This window comes from Colias eurytheme, chromosome 23 (genome assembly GCF_061535395.1).
Source record: "Colias eurytheme isolate Ceu_HAF_F1 chromosome 23, ilColEury1 Martin Lab GWU primary, whole genome shotgun sequence".
NCBI lineage: Eukaryota > Metazoa > Arthropoda > Insecta > Lepidoptera > Pieridae > Colias > Colias eurytheme.
Genome location: NC_143002.1, coordinates 3,330,605 through 3,350,113, shown reverse-complemented (window position 1 = coordinate 3,350,113; position 19,509 = coordinate 3,330,605). Strand labels below are relative to the sequence as shown.

General features: G+C 34.0%; 3 protein-coding genes across 3 annotated transcripts; all 3 read left to right on the top strand.

Annotated features, from left to right (window-relative positions):
* The first annotated feature begins 910 nt into the window (after positions 1 to 910).
* Positions 911 to 7,080, top strand: LOC149898209 (cytochrome P450 4V2-like). The gene is made up of 10 exons (XM_090115430.1): positions 911 to 1,104; positions 1,207 to 1,296; positions 3,357 to 3,470; positions 3,753 to 3,938; positions 4,207 to 4,403; positions 4,719 to 4,767; positions 5,086 to 5,272; positions 6,117 to 6,265; positions 6,458 to 6,637; positions 6,910 to 7,080. The coding sequence occupies exons 1-10, from the start codon at positions 963 to 965 to the stop codon at positions 7,065 to 7,067; spliced, it is 1,452 nt and encodes a 483-aa protein (XP_089971556.1). The 5' UTR covers positions 911 to 962; the 3' UTR covers positions 7,068 to 7,080.
* Positions 7,081 to 8,347: 1,267 nt separating this feature from the next.
* On the top strand, positions 8,348 to 15,238 carry LOC149898208 (cytochrome P450 4V2-like). The gene is made up of 10 exons (XM_090115382.1): positions 8,348 to 8,513; positions 8,608 to 8,697; positions 10,957 to 11,070; positions 11,891 to 12,076; positions 12,387 to 12,583; positions 12,892 to 12,940; positions 13,069 to 13,255; positions 14,050 to 14,198; positions 14,611 to 14,790; positions 15,081 to 15,238. Exons 1-10 carry the CDS (start codon positions 8,369 to 8,371, stop codon positions 15,236 to 15,238), a joined length of 1,455 nt encoding a protein of 484 aa, XP_089971508.1. The 5' UTR covers positions 8,348 to 8,368.
* A 1,620-nt stretch (positions 15,239 to 16,858) lies between these two features.
* On the top strand, positions 16,859 to 18,618 carry LOC149898207 (uncharacterized). The gene has a single exon (XM_090115478.1). The coding sequence runs from the start codon at positions 17,107 to 17,109 to the stop codon at positions 17,542 to 17,544; it is 438 nt and encodes a 145-aa protein (XP_089971604.1). The 5' UTR covers positions 16,859 to 17,106; the 3' UTR covers positions 17,545 to 18,618.
* The last annotated feature ends 891 nt before the right edge of the window (positions 18,619 to 19,509 follow it).

Sequence of the window (19,509 nt, the reverse complement as noted above, 5' to 3'; positions counted from 1 at the left end):
TTTAACAAAACGGTCAAACATTATTTTTAAAATCAATCCAAAAATTTTTGAAACAGGGGGATGAAAGTTTTTAACCATAATTTTGTCAGAAGAATGCAAAATAACTAAGCTTTTCACATAAAATGTGACTTGAATTTTGAATTGGATGAAATGTGGTAAAAGGTGCTTCACGATCACGACGCGGGTGAAGTAAAAGTAATTAGTGCCTGGTGGTGCAGTCTAAATAATTAATATACTCATACGCTATGCATTTATATGCATTTCCTGAATGTAAATAAAGTCTTAGGCAAGAGAATTCATTTTAATATATTATTTCTATTTATTTATCTATAGAGAATTAATTTGAATATGTAGGTATATTAAATCTATTCTTACCTACATTATAATAAAATCGTAGGAAAGTCAAAACTTTACATTGAATCGGCGGTTGTTGAGTTGTTCTATAAGCGAAAATAAAACAATTGAGTTTTCAGTTCACCTAAGAATGTAATACATCTTTGTAAATACATTTCTGTATATATATCATAATTCCAACAACCAACAGGAGCGGAGTAATGCGGGTGAAACCGCGCGGCACAGCATAGGGCACAGCTAGTTTGAAATAATCTACATGTAGCTTCTTGTATCTGCAGTTAGCAAGCTAGAGGTACCGGTACCTAATAATTTTACACTTAGAAATATTACAAATGTAGCTCGGACATGCACCTTCCCCCGGAAAACTCGAGGGATTATCTACATAATATATTTTATTATGTTTATATTTTCACAATTAAAAGTATTTAATCATACTTGTTAACGATTTGCATTGTAAATTATTAATTATTTCCAATGCATAATTTTATTGACCCCTGTCAGTATTTAGCATTTAAGTATAAGTATTAAAAGAATTATATCATGTCATACAATTATATGTATGAGCGAAGCATTGGCATTTCATTTCTTTTGCGCGGCAGTTAACAAAAATGTTGTGGTTCCTTATTTTTTGTTTTCTTTTAATTCTATACATTTTTATTACGATAAAGTGGTATCCTGGTAATGTTGCCGTATATCCAGGGAGATGGCCAATATTAGGTCACTTAAATCTAATCACTAGAAGTCGTCAAAGTAAGTTATATTTTAAGAGAGGCTAGGCGTTGCCACGGTACGGCGGATTTTTTTCTACTAAGTATCTAAAAAAATCCCATGCATTCCTATTCATATTTTCAGTAAGATGGGAAATAATGAAGAGCGTAACTCGATACACGATAGCGAACGGTGATGTGTCTGTGTTTTATATGGGAATGTTCCCTATATATGGTGAGTACTTTGTAATATTTGTTAAGTGTTAAGAGGAACTCTCTAGAGTCTAGAGCAACCCGCAGCTTAGCCTGCTTTCTCTAAAACTTAATAAATTAAGTGAAAAAAAAATAATTGTCCGTAGGTAAAGTCGGTTTACTGACGATAGTTGAACGTGACAACGTCCGAATGTGCTTCTATGTGTCCGTATATACATAGTAGTCTTTGCTTCTATGTCGCTCGTTCCGCGCTCTCGCAGCCTTACATGGAACGCCTCAGAGCGAGGTAACGCCGCATGAGTCATGTTTTTTCGTGCGTGCAGCCGGCTTTATCGAATTATAAGACGTTGTCACGTCAAAAAATCGATCAGCATGTTCTAAAACGTTATCCAGGATCAATCCAATTGCTTTATAATTCACTAAAAGAATTATTGATACAAAAATGGTTACAATTTTTTTAAGTCAAAAAAATAGTCATAGGTAAGTGTATTATTTGCCATCATATACAAAAATGAATTACTAACTATAATTAAGACAAACATACAAAATAGGGATAAAGTAGAAACGGGAAAAATAGCAATTAAATAAAAACCGGCCAAGTACGAATCGGCCTCACGCACTGAGAGCTCCTAACAAACCTATTTTTTATTAAATTCTAACTAGCTATTCTGCATTAGCTGCATACCTCCACACGTTCCTGACCAAATAGCGTCTTGACAGACAGACAGACGGACAACAAAGCGATCCTAGGGTTCCGTTTTTTCCTTTTGAGGTAGATTTCATAATAAAAGACAAAGCACACAATATCATATCATAATCGCGATAACGAAACATCTTGATGCGGTTTTTTTAATAGATAGAGTGAGTCAAGACCATGCACTCTCTGGTTTTAGTTGGTATATAATTTACTAGCGAACATATTTACGTTTTCCGGGATAAAATATAGCCTATACGGATTCGGAAGAATCCCTCTAAGTAATGGTAAAAGAAATTTTGAAATCGATCCAATAGTTTTTGAGCCTATTCAATACAAACATACAAAAATACAAAGGTTTCCTCTTTATAATATTAGTATAGATAATAGATTAGGTTTAAGACAAATCGGGCGAAGCCGCGGGCAGAAAGCTTGTTTTATATAAATAAGTAAAAATAAATAAACACGTATATATGTCCATTACTATTTTATGAATATCCAGTATGGTTCATAGGTACTTATTTATTACAACTTGTTGTCTTCAACAAACTGTGCTATTGTATAATTTTAATTATTATTGATAGAAATCACTGTGTATGCAAATTTAACAAACACAATCACTTTATGACAATTGTTTTTAACGTGATAACGTTTTTAAAATCGTTTTAGTCGGGTGACATGTTCAGAAACTTGTGTCACACCAAAACCTCACGAACGTGATCGCAGGTATAACGACAGATTTCTAAGAGTACCCGCGGCCCCGGCTAACTGCGCGGCTCGTCGGAACACAGTGGGGTTTTAGTCGGTAAGAATCCGACATAACCCTTGGCTCCATCCCCGGGGGCCGTGGGTACCTTTGGAAGATTTCCCCACTATAAAAAAAAAGGTATAACGACAGAGAGACGGACCGATCTCCCGTCTCATCTCGAGCGCTGCCACCAATAAGACGTTATCACGTAAACATCTCGATCGTAAACCTACTTTACAAACAACCAATTTTTTTTATATAAGTAATGTACATATGTATTTTTAAATACATGCTTATGCCTATGCCTATACCCATATTTTCAAGGAGTGGTCCTATTATGAACTAAAGAACAGTTTCACTTGCTGTTACTTGTGCACACTTAACTAAACAGAACATAATTTAAACACTGACTTACTCCTATTTTCAAACCATTAAAACTGGATTATTTCCTTTAAGAAAGTGATGGTGCTAGGCGACTATATAGCTTTGTCATCTATGACTATATGTCGTGGCCATATCGTAGATTTGCTCATTTCATGAAATGATTGATCATTTCACGAAATGATTGAATGTCTATTGGCCATTGTCTATTAGTTCTACAATTTAATTAAGTACTAAGAAATAATTAAACAATTTACAGTCATTACCGATCCAGACGATTGTAACACTGTGCTCAGTACATGCATGCACAAACCGGGTTTCATGAAAAGAGTTTCGAATCATTTTCTTGGCGATGGCCTCCTTTTTGGACCAGGTAAATACTCGAATAGGGATAGGAAGAAAGAATCTTCTATTTTGATAACTTCTTAACTACTTAGTAACTTTAAATTTTAATTGAAAATTTACTAGCTGTGCCCTCGACTTTTCACTTCCGTTGGCACGTGCGTAGAATCGAATTCAAATTAAACTGTGTCAAGGACGAGCAAGAAGCTATACTACAACTTGATTATAACGAAAAAAATATTCATTTAAATCCGTCCAGTAGTTTTATATCCTGACAACAGACAGTTTTAATATAATAATTTTATATTTACAGTGTCTGTATGGAAAGAGCACAGGAAAATCGTGAATCCAACTTTTAACCAGGTTGTTTTAGACAGCTTTATGGGTATTTTTAACGATCAAAGTCGTCGTTTGGTCCAGGAGTGGAAGGAGCGGGTCGACTGCGGCCCCTTCGATCAGCTAAACAGCTTAGAAAAAAATACCCTGGAAACCATTTGTTGTAAGGGTCTTCTATCTCTTTTGAATTTTGAATATTTAAAGTTAAACCTCGACAATATAATCGTCTCTTAACCGATGATAATAAGGACTTGTAAGATACTTTATAACAATTTTCGCGAATTATCTAATTGTTGGAGAGTTAAAAGAAATACAATCTGAGGAAATGTAAACCTTAGAATATGTTCAAACAATTTTTAAAACTACATAGTGGAACCATCGCATATACATAATTCTATATTATTTTTATTATACTATTTATGACACTACAGGGACAACGGCAGGCGTCGATATCACAGGTGAAAGTGCCTTCAACGAGGACTGCTTAAAAGCGTTCCGTGGTGCGATAACCAACATTAGTGATCGGGTAAAATATCCATGGTTGCTGAGTGACACGTTGTATGAGAAATCAAACATTAAGAGAAACGAAGACTACTACGTCGGAATTACACACGAATTGACTAATATGGTAAGGAATTATTATATAGCTCAATCATTATCACTTTCATTAAATCCTGCTGGCTGCTACTGGTTTAAAAATAGGTAGTCGAAAGTTTAGCTAAGGTTGGATGGACAGCTTCTGTTCCGCCTTTACGCAAAAAATGCCTGTAAGGTCAAAGTTTGGCACAGAAATAGATTTTCGTCTGGATTATCAATTGCCTACAATATTTTTACTTGTCCTCATCGATTGAAATCGTAGGCAGTGCTTAGTGTATAAAAATAAAGAGTAAATATATATATTATAACCACAGATTATAACTTTACGGGCTACTTCTTATTACAGGTTTTAAGAAAAAGAAGAGAAGAGCCTAGCAAATACAGTTTTAAATCAGGTAAGTATGTTAATAGAATTAGATTCAATAAGTTTAGACTAATAAGATATCAAACGAATCGTATAATTTTATTAATAACTAGAGGTCCGCCCCGGCTTCGCACGTGGTACATATTATTTCGCAATAAAAGGTAGCCTATGTCCTTTCTCGGGTATCAAAATATCTCCATACCAAATTTCATGCAAATTGGTTCAGTAGTTAAGGCGTGATTGAGTAACAGACAGACAGACAGAGTTACTTTCGCATTTATAATGTTAGTATGGATTGCAATTCCCTAATCCTATAGAGGACCTATAGAGTATATTTGTGTTATTTCAGATACCAAGTTTAAACCATTCCTGCACCGTCTACTAGACTTCGACAATGTGCTTCTAAAGGAAAAAGATATCAGGGATGAAATGAACAATATTATTCTAACAGGCTTTGAGACTAGTTCTTCAATATTGGCCTACACACTGGTGTTGCTTGGCACTTATCCTGAAATTCAAGAAAAATGTTACCAGGAGTGAGTAATATTGTTTCGTATTGAAAACCATGGAGTAGTAAGATATAATTTGTACAATAGAACTTGACTACCTTTTTGAATTTTAATTTAACTTATCATTTTTTCCAACGTAGCGAGTTCCAACGAAGTGAGCTCATGTACCCACTTTAAGTCGTAACACTAGTTGCAGCAAAAAAAAAAAACAAGAAAGCTTCTAAATCAGAATATTTGCCGTGTGACAAGTAAAGAGTTAGACTGTCTTTATATTTGACTATTCTTCTACTAAGTATATAAAAATACGTCGAGTTTTCCTTCCTGACGCTATACTATAACTCCAGAACGCACGAACCGATTTCCACGGTTTTGCATTCGTTGGAAAGTAAGCTGTAGGTATGACACAATTTACAAAAAAAAAAATGTTAGACCACTTCTGCTCTTAGGTTCTAACTTCTAAGTGTTTTATAATAATAATAAATATTTTAGAAACATCTTATGAAATTAGTGAATTCACAGTTAAAACAAGTAGTCAAAACAAGTTTGTTATCTCTGAACGACCGCGTCGCTCACCTCACCTTGTACCATGAAAAGCGGTACGCTGCGTAAACGATAAAGTAGTGTATGAAGAGCGTATAGGTATCGTTTTATTTTGTGATAACATAATACTTCGTGTCATTGTACGAATTTCCGCCTGCCCTAGGAATATACTATAGCAAAGAAAATTCGGGAAAAATTTCTACAGAAAAGCGGGAAAAAATGAAATGTTAAGTACATATAAAACGAAGCCATTGGCGAAACGGAGTTCGCCGGGTTTGCTAGTCGCTTCTATAATAATGAATAGTAAAATCAATATGTATTCTTATTATAGGATCAAAGAAATTTTCGACGAAGACAGGGATGTGTTAAAAGAAGATCTATCTCGACTAACGTACGTCGAAGCAGTGTTGAAAGAAACAATCCGATTTTGTACTGTTGCACCATTAACTGCACGCATTATAGCTAAAGATGTACAACTTAGTAAGTATATTATACATATGTATTATACTAGCTGTCCCGGCAAACGTTGTCCTCCCCTGCTCCTGTTGCTTTAAAGGGGTATGAAAAATAAGTACATTGGATTGGGCACCGCAAGCCGTGACGACGCGTCGATTGATTTCAAAAATCCTTTTACCATTATTAGCTTTATAGAATAACTTATTATTCTTTCAGAAAATACAGTTCTTCGAAAGAGCCACATTTGTGTGATATCGTTATATGGAGTACTTCACCACCCCAAGTGGGGCCCGGATGTTGAAGAATATCATCCTGAGAGATGGCTGGATCCCGCTCGGCTTCCGAATAATCCTAATTTCTTTGGCGCTTTTGGATACGGGAGACGAAATTGTATCGGTAAGTAATTGTTGTTTTTATTTTATGATATTGAACCTAAAATAACTATCTCATATACTTAGACTGTATTTCTAAGTAACTATATTGTTACATATTATGTTAAGTCATAATTTTATAGAACACATTGTTTGAAAAAAAAATACGCGACACTTTATTTTTGAATGTTCTTTATTGTCTCTTATAAACAGTTAAGTTAAAATAGGTGAAAAAAAAGCATACCTAGGCGATACATAGACGATCTCCCACGAGCTCTCCTACTATATTGTTTTCAGGTAAAGCATACGGATTTATGACCATGAAAGTAACCCTCGCACATCTTCTACGTCATTTTAAAGTATCTGGAAATTACAATAAGATGGAAATTATAAACACAGGAATTAATAAACCAGACCATGGTCATGAAATAGAAATAGAACTTAGAAATAAATAATAGTTTACCTATATCTTTTGTTTTATTTAAAATCTGGGTTATGCTCGTTATTCCACAATAAATTCGGACTTATAATGAGGTAATAAGTAATATAAAATTAGGTTACTACGTGCTTATAGAGCGTAAGTACCTAATTATACACAAACCATACACAAACAATTATTTGTTTGTGTATGGTTTGTGAGAACTACCGACCGCGACGCGACGCGGACGGTAGACGGTATACCACCTGTGGTATACGAGTAGGTAATTTTAGGTACGCTATAAAAATATTGTCCTAATACGAAAACAAGAAAAAGTCCTACTTTCCAAATGCTTAGGATTGATCAAAAAACAATTTCATATTTAAACTTCGTACCATGCATTTACACAATCGTGCGAAAAGATAGGGGCTGTGCGCCTGTCCTGTGCCCCTGTGCTGTGCGCAGTTTGAGGCGACTAACGAATCAGATGTAAGTAAGAGCGAGCGCGCACGAGCAACTTTGTCTCCGCAACTATTTTGTCTCTCCCATCAATTTGTATGGGGAGTTGCGTCGCTACGTGCGCGCACTTTCATACTAGCCCATAGGTGGGAGAGACAAAATAGTTGCGGAGACAAAATAGTTGCGGAGACAAAGTTGCTCGTGCGCGCTCGCTCTAACACCAATGCAAATTTAGCACCCCATCAATGGAATTTTGGTCGAAAATGACCTTAATCGATGGGTCCCCGTTAGGTCCTTTAAGGTTGCACTTTTTTTTGTTAGGTCCCCTTCAGTTTTTTTTATATAAAAACCACCATTTTTATATTTACCATTTTTATATAAAAAAAACTGAACTAACCTAACAAAAAAAAGTGCAACCTTAAAGGACCATGAAATGCGACCATTTCGTGAAATGATCCATCATTTCATGAAATGAGCAAATCTACGATATGGCCACGACAGATACATGAGTGATAGATGAGAGAAATAAAAAGCCTCTAGGTGGAAAGAATATTTCAAATAATCTAACATGTAGCTTCTTGCATCTGCAGTTTGCATACCGGTACAAGATATCGGGACGGTTAATTTTTCACTTAGAAATATTGCAAATGCAGCTCAAACATGCACCTCCCCCCGGAAAACTCGGGGTATTATATTTATATTTTCACAATTAGGTAAGTAATCACATTTTCATTGTAAATTATTTGTTTACAATGCATAATTTTATTGACCCCTGTAAGTATTTAGCATTTATAAGTACATATTAAAATAATTATACCATGTTGCATAATTGTATGTAAGCATTGATATTTCATTTCTATTGCGCGGCAGTTAACAAAAATGTTGTGGTTCCTTATTTTTTGTTTTCTTTTATTTCTATACATTTTTATTACGATAAAGTGGTATCCTGGTAATGTTGCCGTATATCCAGGGAGATGGCCAATATTAGGTCACTTAAATCTATTAATATCTGGAAGTCGTCAAGGTAAGTTATATTTTAAGAGAGGCTAGGCGTTGCCACAGTACGGCGATGTTTTTTTTCTACTATCCAAAAATTACATTCCTATTCATATTTTCAGTAAGATGGGAACGAATAAAGAGCATAACTCGATACACTATAGCGAACGGTGATGTGTCTGTGTGTTATGTGGGAATGTTCCCTATATATGGTGAGTATATTTTGTAATATTTGTTAAATATTAAGAGGAACTCCCGAATCGCAACTTCGCCTGCTTTGTCTAAAACTTTATAAATTTTCTTAAAAAAAATACCGATCACCAAGTTCTAAAAAGTTCGCTTTATATTCACTAAAATAATTGTTACAAAAATATTTACAATTTTTTTAAGACGAAAAAATTACTCATAAGTGTATTTGCCATGATATTATACAAAAATGAATAACAAACAAAACGCACCGAGAGCTCCGAACAAACCTATTTTTAACCGACTTCAAAAAAAAGGAGGAGGTTATCAATTCGGCCGGTATGTTTTTTTTTTATGTATGTACACCGATTACGCCGAGGTTTCTGAACCGATTTACGTGATTCTTTTTTGTTTGATGTGGAATTGTTTCGAATTGGTCCCATAAAAATTTCATTCGGGTAGGCCCAGTAGTTTTTATTTTATTAGCATTTTTGTCTGATCTCGATGACTTTATTGAAAATCTAGCAAGTAACTTTGATTCACTTCCCGGTTACCGATTGAGCTGAAATTTTGTATACGTATGTAAATTGGATAGTGATGAAAATTTATCATCACATGGAGCTGATTTGATAATGAAATCGGAAGGTGGCCATAGGAACTCAGTAATTAATTATCGAGTTTGGGCTCGTTTGATTCGTGTTGAAAAATACACTAAAAATTATTAAATAAAAATAACTACGTTAAAAAAAACCGGCTTCAAAAACGGAAAAGTAAAAAATAACAAAGATTTGATATTATTAATTACTGCGTATTGTTTAGATGTGCTATTTATTAAATAGGTTTAAAAACCGGTAAGTTTTACATTGGCTTGGCACCAGTCTTTGTTTTTTTTAACGTAGTTATTTTTATTGATTAAATACATTGTAACTTTAAATCCAAGCTTTTTGCAATTTTTCCTTTTAAATCTGTGGCCTGTGCCAGACTTACGAATGTTGAAATTTGCGAAAATTTGCAGCATAAACGGCTGTATTTTTTGATTGCGTTGGCCTTTATTGTATGATTTTTTCATAGAATCAAGGGACCGTAGACTTGAGTAGGTATTCAATTTTGTAATAAATTTCAGCTGCATACCACGCGTTCCTGACCAAAAAGGGTCTTGAGTCTTGACAGACAGACAGATGGACAACAAAGTGATCCTTTATGGGGAAACTGATAATGCGGTTTTTTTAAAGATAGAGTGAGTCAAGAGGAAGCACTCTCTGGTTTTAGTGTAATTTATTAGGTTCAAGATAAAGCGGGCGAGGCCGTGGGCGGAAAGCTTGTTTTTATATAAATAAGTATAAATAAATAAATACATATACCTACTTTTACTTAATATATTGTTCATTACTATTTTATGAATATTCAGTATGGTTCATAGGTACATCTTTATTACTAGGTACTCGTTGATTTCATAACAAACTGTGCTATTGTATAATTTTAAATTTTAATTATTATTGATAGAAATCACTGTGTATGCAAATTTAACAAACACAATCACGTAATGACAATTGATTTTTTTTATATATTATAACTAATGTAGTTACATATTTACAGTTTCACTTGCTGTTACTTGTCTAAACACATAATTTAAATTTTAAACACTGACTTATTCCTCTTTTCAAACCATTAAAACTGGATTATTTTCATTGTAAGAAAGTGATGGTGCTAGGCGATAATATAGCTTTGTCATCTATCCATTCTGGAATTAATACTGTTTTATGAGATAATGGTAAACCTAACTATAATATCGTCTCCTGCAACTTGGCCGTGCATGATAAGTTGAAAGAGGTCATATTCTGTTACGCATGATATATCCGAAGCTATCAATATCAAATATCATATTAACACACACTAGACACTTGATACTATGTACTCGTAGAGGTAGGTACCTTTTATAAACGCTGCTATGTGCAGCTTAATACCTAACTCAGGCCCCGGAATCACAGACAGAATAGAAAATCTATTGTGTCGTGGACCGATCGGGCCGTTCGGGTGAGCGAGAATTTAGTTGAGATAAACTCAAACTCAGTCTCTTCTAGAAGCACTTTGAATCGTCTTAACATAGTTTTAACAAAGCTGTTTCTACGAAGAAGAACCGGCAAGAAACTCCGAAGATAGTATGAAATAATACAACATAAACTGAAGGAATACGACATAGTTTTACTTATCTCTACAAATTACAATTAAACTACTTACGTTCTACAATTGAATTAAGTACTAAGAAATAATTAAACAATTTACAGCCATTACCGATCCAGACGATTGTAACACTGTGCTCAGTACATGCATGCACAAACCGGGTTTCATGAAAAGAGTTACGAATCATTTTCTTGGCGATGGCCTCCTTTTTGGACCAGGTAAGTACTCGAATGGAGATAGGAAGAAAAAATCTTCTATTTTGATAACTTCTTAGCTACTTACTTAGTTACTTTAAATTTTAATTGAAAATTTTATAGCTGTGCCCTCGACTTTTCACTTCCAGGCACGTGCGTCTGTGACGTGCGTAGGCCGTAGAATCGAATTCAAATTAAATTGTGTCAACTGTCAAGGACGAGCATGTGAGCAAGAAGCTATATTCTGTGGCTATATTATAACTTGATTATAACGAAAAAATATTTATTTAAATCCACAGTTTAAATCCGGCCAGTATAGTCCGGGAGTCAGGTGCAAATTTGGTTAATTATTTCCTTTCGAGAAATAATTCGTCAGATGCATCAGAGTATAGTATTATACGTCAGCTGGTGTCTCGAACATGAAAAAAAAATATATTTTCCGTGATTTCCTCTCAAACAAAAATTTACCTGATGATAGCTTATATGTTACTGTGGATAAATATGTATATAGGTCAGCTGGCTGTATCTTGTTAGAAAAACCGTCAGCTGATACTTTGAAAGTTATTACATTGCATAGGAGTTAGACAGAAGCATCTACTGCCAATTTATATGCATCAGCTGACTAGGTTTTCCTCAACTTATTGCTAGCTGATTTTTTTTATTTATCGCATCAGTATATTAACAATCAGCTCACAAATTTTCATCTGGGAGGAAATGACAAATCTTGGTTATGAAAATCTGGAACTATGTTATGAAAATCTGTAGCTGGCTCCCGGACTAGTAGTTTTATACCCTGACAAGAGAGTACATACAGTTAAAATATATTTTAATTTTATATTTACAGTGTCTGTATGGAAAGAGCACAGGAAAATCGTGAATCCAACTTTTAACCAGGTTGTTTTGGACAGCTTTATGGGTATTTTTAACGATCAAAGTCGTCGTTTGGTCCAGGAGTGGAAGGAGCGGGTTGACTGCGGCCCCTTTGATCAGCTAAACAGCTTTGAAAAAAATACCCTGGAAACCATTTGTTGTAAGGGTCTTCTATCTCTTTTGAATTTTGAATATTTAAAGTTAAACCTCGACAATATAATCGTCTCTTAACCTCTAACGTCTCTTAACTCTTAAATGATAATAAAGACTTATAAGATAGGTACTTTAAGTATAAAAATTTTCGCGAATTATCTAATTGTTGGAGAGTTAAAAGAAATACAATCTGAGGAAATGTAAACCTTAGAATATGTTCAAACAATTTTTAAAACTACATAGTGGAACCATCGCATATACATAATACATACATAATTCTATGTTATTTATATTATATATTATTTATGACACCATAGGGACAACGGCAGGCGTCGATATCACAGGTGAAAGTGCCTTCAACGAGGACTGCTTAAAAGCGTTCCGTGGTGCGATAACCAACATTAGTGATCGGGTAAAATATCCATGGTTGCTGAGTGACACGTTGTATGAGAAATCAAATATTAAGAGAAACGAAGACTACTACGTCGGGATTACACACGAATTGACTAATATGGTAAGGAATTATTAGCATAATCATTATCACTTTCATTTAATCCTGCTGGCTGCTACTGGTTTAAAAATAGGTAGTCGAAAGTTTCTAAGGTTGGATGGACAGCTTCTGATCCGCTTTTACGCAAAAAATGCCTGTAAGGTCAAAGTTTGGCACAGAAATAGATTTTCATCTGAATTAATAAATGCCTACAATATTTTTACCCGTAGCAATCGATTGAAATCGTAGGCAGTGCTTAGTGTACCTAATAATAAAAATAAGTAGTTATATCTAATATATATTATAACTTTACGGGCTACTTCTTATTGCAGGTTTTAAGAAAAAGAAGAGAAGAGCCTAGCAAATACAGTTTTAAATCAGGTATGTTAATAGAATTAGATTCAATAAGTTCGGACTAATAAGATATCGAACGAATCGTATAATTTTATTACGAATTGCAATTCCCTAATCCTATAGAAGACCTATAGAGGATATTTGTGTTATTTCAGATACCAAGTTTAAACCATTCCTGCACCGTCTACTAGACTTCGACAATGTGCTTCTAAAGGAAAAAGATATCAGGGATGAAATGAACAATATTATTCTAACAGGCTTTGAGACTAGTTCGTCAATATTGACCTACACACTAGTATTGCTTGGCACTTATCCTGAAATTCAAGAAAAATGTTACCAGGAGTGAGTAATATTGTTGAAAAAAGTAGTATTAAGATATATTTTGTCCAATAGAACTTGACTAACTTTTGCACGCCTCATAAGCGAAGCGTTGAGGTGGGTACTACTGTCACTTCGCGCAAAACATCTGATTTTTCAAACTTAAAATGTCTTTATGTATCATACATTGCACTTGTAAGATAATACATACACACACATATTAAGAAAAAACACTATTTTTAACGTTCATGATATTTTTGATGTCATTTTTGTTATTTAAACTAGTTAAAAAACAGTTTAAAAAAGTTCTGTCTTGGACGTCCGTGTGTCTGTATGTGCGGATCCTTTTTCTTGTTAACACGATAGCGACCGAAATACTTTACTAATCGAGTCTTTTTTTTTCTCTTACGCTTGAGTATGCTCGGGAATAGAACCCTTTCATTTTTCAGGGTCTGATTCGATGTGGTTTAATTGTTATTAAATAAACAAAAATAATTATTAAAAAAAAATTATGAGGCGTGCACTTTTGGACTTTCCAAATTATTTGAATTTAAATTTAACTTAGGTATCATTTTTTCCAACGTAGCGAGTTCCAACGAAGCGAGCTCATGTACCCACTTTAAGTCGGAACACTAGTTGCAGCAAAAAAAAAAAACAAGAAAGCTTCTAAATCAGAATATTTGCCGTGTGTTAAGTAGAGTTAGACTGTCTTTATATTTGACTATTCTTCTACTACATATATAAAAATAAGTTGAGTTTTCCTTCCTGACGCTGGGCTGACGCTGCGAAAATCAATATGTGTATTCTAATTATTATAGGATCAAAGAAATTTTCGACGAAGACAGGGATGTGTTAAAAGAAGATCTATCTCGGCTGACGTACGTCGAAGCAGTGTTGAAAGAAACAATCCGATTTTGCACTGTCGCACCATTAACTGCACGCATTATAGCTAAAGATGTACAACTTAGTAAGTATACTATTATATTATAACGCGCTCCGTGGTTTCACCCGCGTGGCTCCGATTCTATTGGTCTTAGCGTGATGATATTGCCTATAGCCTTCCTCGATAAATGGGCTATGACTATGAGCTATCCAACACCGATATAATTTTTCAAATAGGACGAGTAGTTCATGAGATTAGCGCGTTCAAACAAACAAACAAACAAACTTTTCAGCTTTATAATATTAGTATAGACTATAAAATGATGTTTTGCAAAAAATAAAAACGTTTTTCTGCCCTGCTCTTGTCGTTTTAGGGGTTTTTAAAATAGGTACATTGGATTGGGCGCCGCAGCCCGTAAGCCGTGACAACGCGTCGATCGATTTTAAAAATCCTTTTACCATTATTAGCTTTATAGAATAACTTGTTATTCTTTTAGAAAATACAGTACTTCGAAAGGGCCACATTTGTGTAATATCGTTATATGGAGTACTTCACCATCCCAAGTGGGGTCCGGATGTTGAAGAGTATCATCCTGAGAGATGGCTGGATCCCGCTCGGCTTCCGAATAATCCTAATTTCTTTGGCGCTTTTGGATACGGGAGACGGAATTGTATCGGTAAGTAATTGTTGTTTTTATTTTATGATATTGAACCTAAGATAACTAGGTATCTCATATAGACTGTATTTCTAAGTAACTATATCGTTACATAATATTATGTTAAGTCATAATTTTATGTATAGAACATTGACCCGAAATCGATTTTATTGATTTAATTCTTGTTCATAAGCATTTAATAAGTATAAGTATAATATCAGAATTAATTATTAATTATTCAGCGAATTACTTAAATCCATTCAAATGTGTATCTTACACGTGTAAGTCGAGTATGTATTTATTATTTTCAGGTAAAGCATACGGAATTATGACCATGAAAGTAACCCTCGCACATCTTCTACGTCATTTTAAAGTATCTGGAAATTACAATAAAATGGAAATTATAAACACAGGAATTAATAAACCAGGCCAAGGTCATGAAATAGAAATAGAACTTAGAAATAAATAATAGTTTTCAAAAATCTTTTGTTTTATTTAAAATCTGGTATTTAAGGTACATATTACTATTCATCTTAATTTTTCATCTCTTTTTAATATTTCCGAGGGCCTCCGCATATTTTTGACACCCTATTTACGAATATGCTACATGCTAACCGCCCGGGGTGGAGCGTAATTTTTTTTTGGAATTTCGAAATGGAACTTTTGCCAAAAGTTGTCAGTTATGATTATTGATTACATTTAAAACTGTATATTTAAATTTCTTGATATATTTATGGAAATACTGCCCCAAGCCCTCTGATATTTTGAGAAAATACACTTTTTAGACAATATTTAGATGTTTGATGGAGATTAATTAAACAGTAAATTTTCAATAAAAATTACATTTATTAGCTTAGAAACTATCCGTATTATCATAATTATAAAAACATGGAACTAAATTATGTAAAATTATAAGTAACTGGTGTTTCGACAAAAAAAATTGCAAAAAATAAAAAAATCAATGTGTTTTGTAATCTTTTTTTGTTTCAAAAACAGGCATAATTTTACGTGATAGAAGGCGGGTTCGTATGAATCCATCCCTTCTTATTGGAACTGCAGCAGAGGCTTCTGTTACTATTTTAACACACCTCTCTGTAGCTTGGGTGTGACAAGGGTACTTTTTTAGAAGAGGTATTATTAAGACAGTGCGCGCACGAGCAACTTTGTCTCCGCAACTATTTTGTCTCCGCAACTATTTTGTCTCTCCCACCTATGGGCTAGTATGAAAGTGCGCGCACGTAGCGACGCAACTCCCCATACAAATTGATGGGAGAGACAAAATAGTTGCGGAGACAAAGTTGCTCGTGCGCGCTCGCTCTTAATGATCAATTTTTTCCGTGACGACCACATCATTCCAAATGACGATGTCAATGTAGTCAACAGCATTGAAATTTATTTGAGGAACCTTAAATTCTCTCACGCCCCTAACTGCTGAATCACGTGCCTTAAGGATTTTACGCAGTGCCGAAACTCTTATATTTTTTCTTTCGTCAGCCAACACAGCCAACAAAATATTCTCTGTACGACCAAAGAAACCATTTCGTTGTATGACTGGATCTACTATCATTTTCAGGTGTTCGGGGAGGTAGGTACCTCGAAAGAATAATGGTTTTATGCAAATGTTATGCACCAATACATGTTGGTTTTGTTTGACCTAACATCTAACTTGGCAAGTTGGTGTGAAACGGATAAAAAACATACAGGCGTCATTCAACGTCATATTTTCTTGTTACAAGTTAATGGTCTTATTGCAATCTCCAGTGTATTAGATATAAGCTTCTTGCACTCCACCCTAATGCTAAGGTCGCCTTTCCATCTGCAAGAAAACTTCCGCAAGAAATGTCCGGTCCGACATTCTGTCTGACAGCAGATTGCAACTCTTATTATTGCAGGTGGAAACCATTACTTGCTCTGTGGTGGAAACGGCGGGCTTAAGACTTACAGGTCGGACATTTCTTGCGGAAGTTTTCTTGCAGATGGAAACCCGGCCTAAGGCTTCATGCATCTTTATTGCATATTGCTTATTATTTCTGTTGACAACACACTTGACCTTTGACAATGATTAGGTATTGACATTTGACATGTGAAAACCGCACATCACACATGTCACATTTGTTTTGTGTCAAATTTTAAAATAAGGAAAAGTTCATAATTTTATTTTACTATTTTATAAATTACACTGAACATTATGTTCATTTATATTGTGCTCATTTCAATCTAAAACAAATTATCTGTAAGCATCCATAAGCATCGAGAAAGTTACAATGATAGTGAAACATAACTCAAAGTAAAAAGTTATTAATAAACATTTAATAAAGTGGTATTTCTATCAATATAATGGCTGAAGAAGTTCTGAACGTACTGCCCACAATCAACAACGATATCTCAAATAGTGGTATAGAATCGAATACTCCAAACTTATCAGAAAGTAGTCCGAATTCTGAACATATTTTAAGTCAAGAACAGTTAATAGTAACACAGCCACTCAGTAGTAACCATGAAATACCTGACGATCCAGACACAGAAGAAAATAGACGGCGAAATGATGACTGTTGTTGTGCTCCATATGTAATTGATGAATATGACATATATTTCTTGTGCCGCTGCATAGCATGGTGTTGTGTTCGAATTGGCGAATGTACGGAGGCTTGTTTTGACGGGTGTGGGGAATGTATTACATCTTGTTGTGAGTCTAGTGGAGATATCAATAGTGGTGACGCAGACTGTTGTAGCAATGCGGATGGGTGTGATTGTGATTGCAGTTGCTTTGATTGAAAGTGAAAATCAGGTGGAATGTGGCCATTTACTTACTATTTTATAGTATTGAATGTTGTATACTTTATGTTATTATGAAATAAGGTGCTTATAGGATTTTAATTTAAGTTTTCCTGTTTAAAATGTTATGACTTATGACATTACTACAGTAGATTAAGTAATTCTTTATACAATTCTTTTAGTAAACTAATGACATATTTTATATTCTATTTGTGTATGTTGAATATAGACATGTTTAATACTCGCCATTTACTTGTATCTTCCAATATATTTATTAAGGATATGCATACAACGCGGTCACATTAACTTGACGCATCGCTGGAGTGCGAGAACCCGCCTGCTTCCCCCCGCATTCCCTTAGCTCGCCCCGCAATTGTCAGTATGGTTAGCATCTCTGTTACCGATAAAAAATAACGTCATCAAAGCCATGCCGCATGGCTTCGATGACGTCATTTTGTCATTTTGCCCAAAAACGTATTCTGTTTGCAAAAATTCTATAGGTACAAAATATATTTGTGTGATATATTACATATTTATTTTTTAAGTTAAAATAATAATTTTTCTATGAAGTTTGTTATTTAAGACTCAAATATTTTATTTTTGTATAAAAATATGCTTGCAGTCATTATAAGCTTGTTAACATGTTATGGGTATGTTGTGAACTATGCTAACAAATATATTATCAATGACTTATTATTATGTATATATGTATTGATAAAACATGCAGTAAATTTTAGACTGATGTCACAAAACATAACAATTAGGTAGTTAAACTGCATCAACTATAAGGCAAAAAATAATCAAATTATTCACTCTGCTCATTTATTTTTAGAGCTGTTTAATTTTAGATGTTATTACTTATTATCTTTTATATTAAGAGGCATCACAAGCCATTTACATAATGCCATTTACTTTTAATTAAATGTCTATATTAATCAAAATGAAATTAAGTGCTTCAAATATTCATACTGTGATGAAATTTTCGAATTTCAATGTATTTCTGCAATGTACAAGGCTGATTTTAAACTTATAAAGTGTATCGGTGATAAAATGACAATAAAAGTATGAAATTCTTATGTTTTTTTATTCACAAGACCTTTGGAAACATTGAGAGCATTCTATTGAAATAAACTTAAGACTTTATGTCCTCGTTATAAGTTAAGTACATCATTAATGAAAGATGATACCTACAATTCCTAGTTACAGTTAATCACTGTACAGAAATAAAATATTTAGGTAAAATAAATATTAATCTATCCTAACATTATAAAGCTGAAGAGTTTGTTTGTTTGTTTGAATGCGTTATTCTCGGGAACTGCTGGTCCGATTTGAAAAATTCTTTCGGTGTTAGATAGCCCATTTATCGAGGAAGGCTATAGGCTATATATCATCACGCTACGACCAACAGGAGTGGAGCCTCGGGGGTGAAACCGCGCGGAGCAGCTAGTGTTGTATATATGAAAAATATTTATAGCGATTACCATCAATGTCTTCATTTGTGATTAATTTCTTATTATCTATGAGAACATAGATATAATGATTAGACGTGTTTTACTAGTTTAATACAAGTAGGTAATAAGAATAGCATTTCTGAATATATATGAAGATACACCTGTGTAAGTTTATACATAGAAGTCAAAGTAGGGGACAGGACCAAAAATACAATGCTATTTTTTCTAAAATAATAAAAAAAATAATCTTTTGTAAGTATTTATTTGGAGTATTATTTTCAATTTAAATGCTCTTTTTTAATATAATCAATAATCATGCTAGCTTGTGACTGTTGGGATAAATAATAAATAAGTTACAACTTATAAGTAAATATAATGTCAATTTTCTACACAATTAAAACCAATAAGTACAAATAGGTAAATAAAAATCAGATATATATTTCATAGCTCAGACATGACAAAACATTAGGGATTATTTAACCCCTCAGCTGTCGCGGCGCGCCGCGTCAAAAAG

Coding starts and splice junctions, on each gene's coding strand:
- LOC149898209 (XM_090115430.1), top strand. CDS start 963: ATGTTGTGGTTCCTTATTTTTTGTTTTCTTTTAATTCTATACATTTTT. Junction 3,939..4,206: donor TACCCTGGAAACCATTTGTT/GTAAGGGTCTTC, acceptor ATGACACTACAG/GGACAACGGCAGGCGTCGAT. Junction 5,273..6,116: donor CAAGAAAAATGTTACCAGGA/GTGAGTAATATT, acceptor TTCTTATTATAG/GATCAAAGAAATTTTCGACG.
- LOC149898208 (XM_090115382.1), top strand. CDS start 8,369: ATGTTGTGGTTCCTTATTTTTTGTTTTCTTTTATTTCTATACATTTTT. Junction 11,071..11,890: donor TGGCCTCCTTTTTGGACCAG/GTAAGTACTCGA, acceptor TTATATTTACAG/TGTCTGTATGGAAAGAGCAC. Junction 14,199..14,610: donor AGCTAAAGATGTACAACTTA/GTAAGTATACTA, acceptor TTATTCTTTTAG/AAAATACAGTACTTCGAAAG.
- LOC149898207 (XM_090115478.1), top strand. CDS start 17,107: ATGGCTGAAGAAGTTCTGAACGTACTGCCCACAATCAACAACGATATC.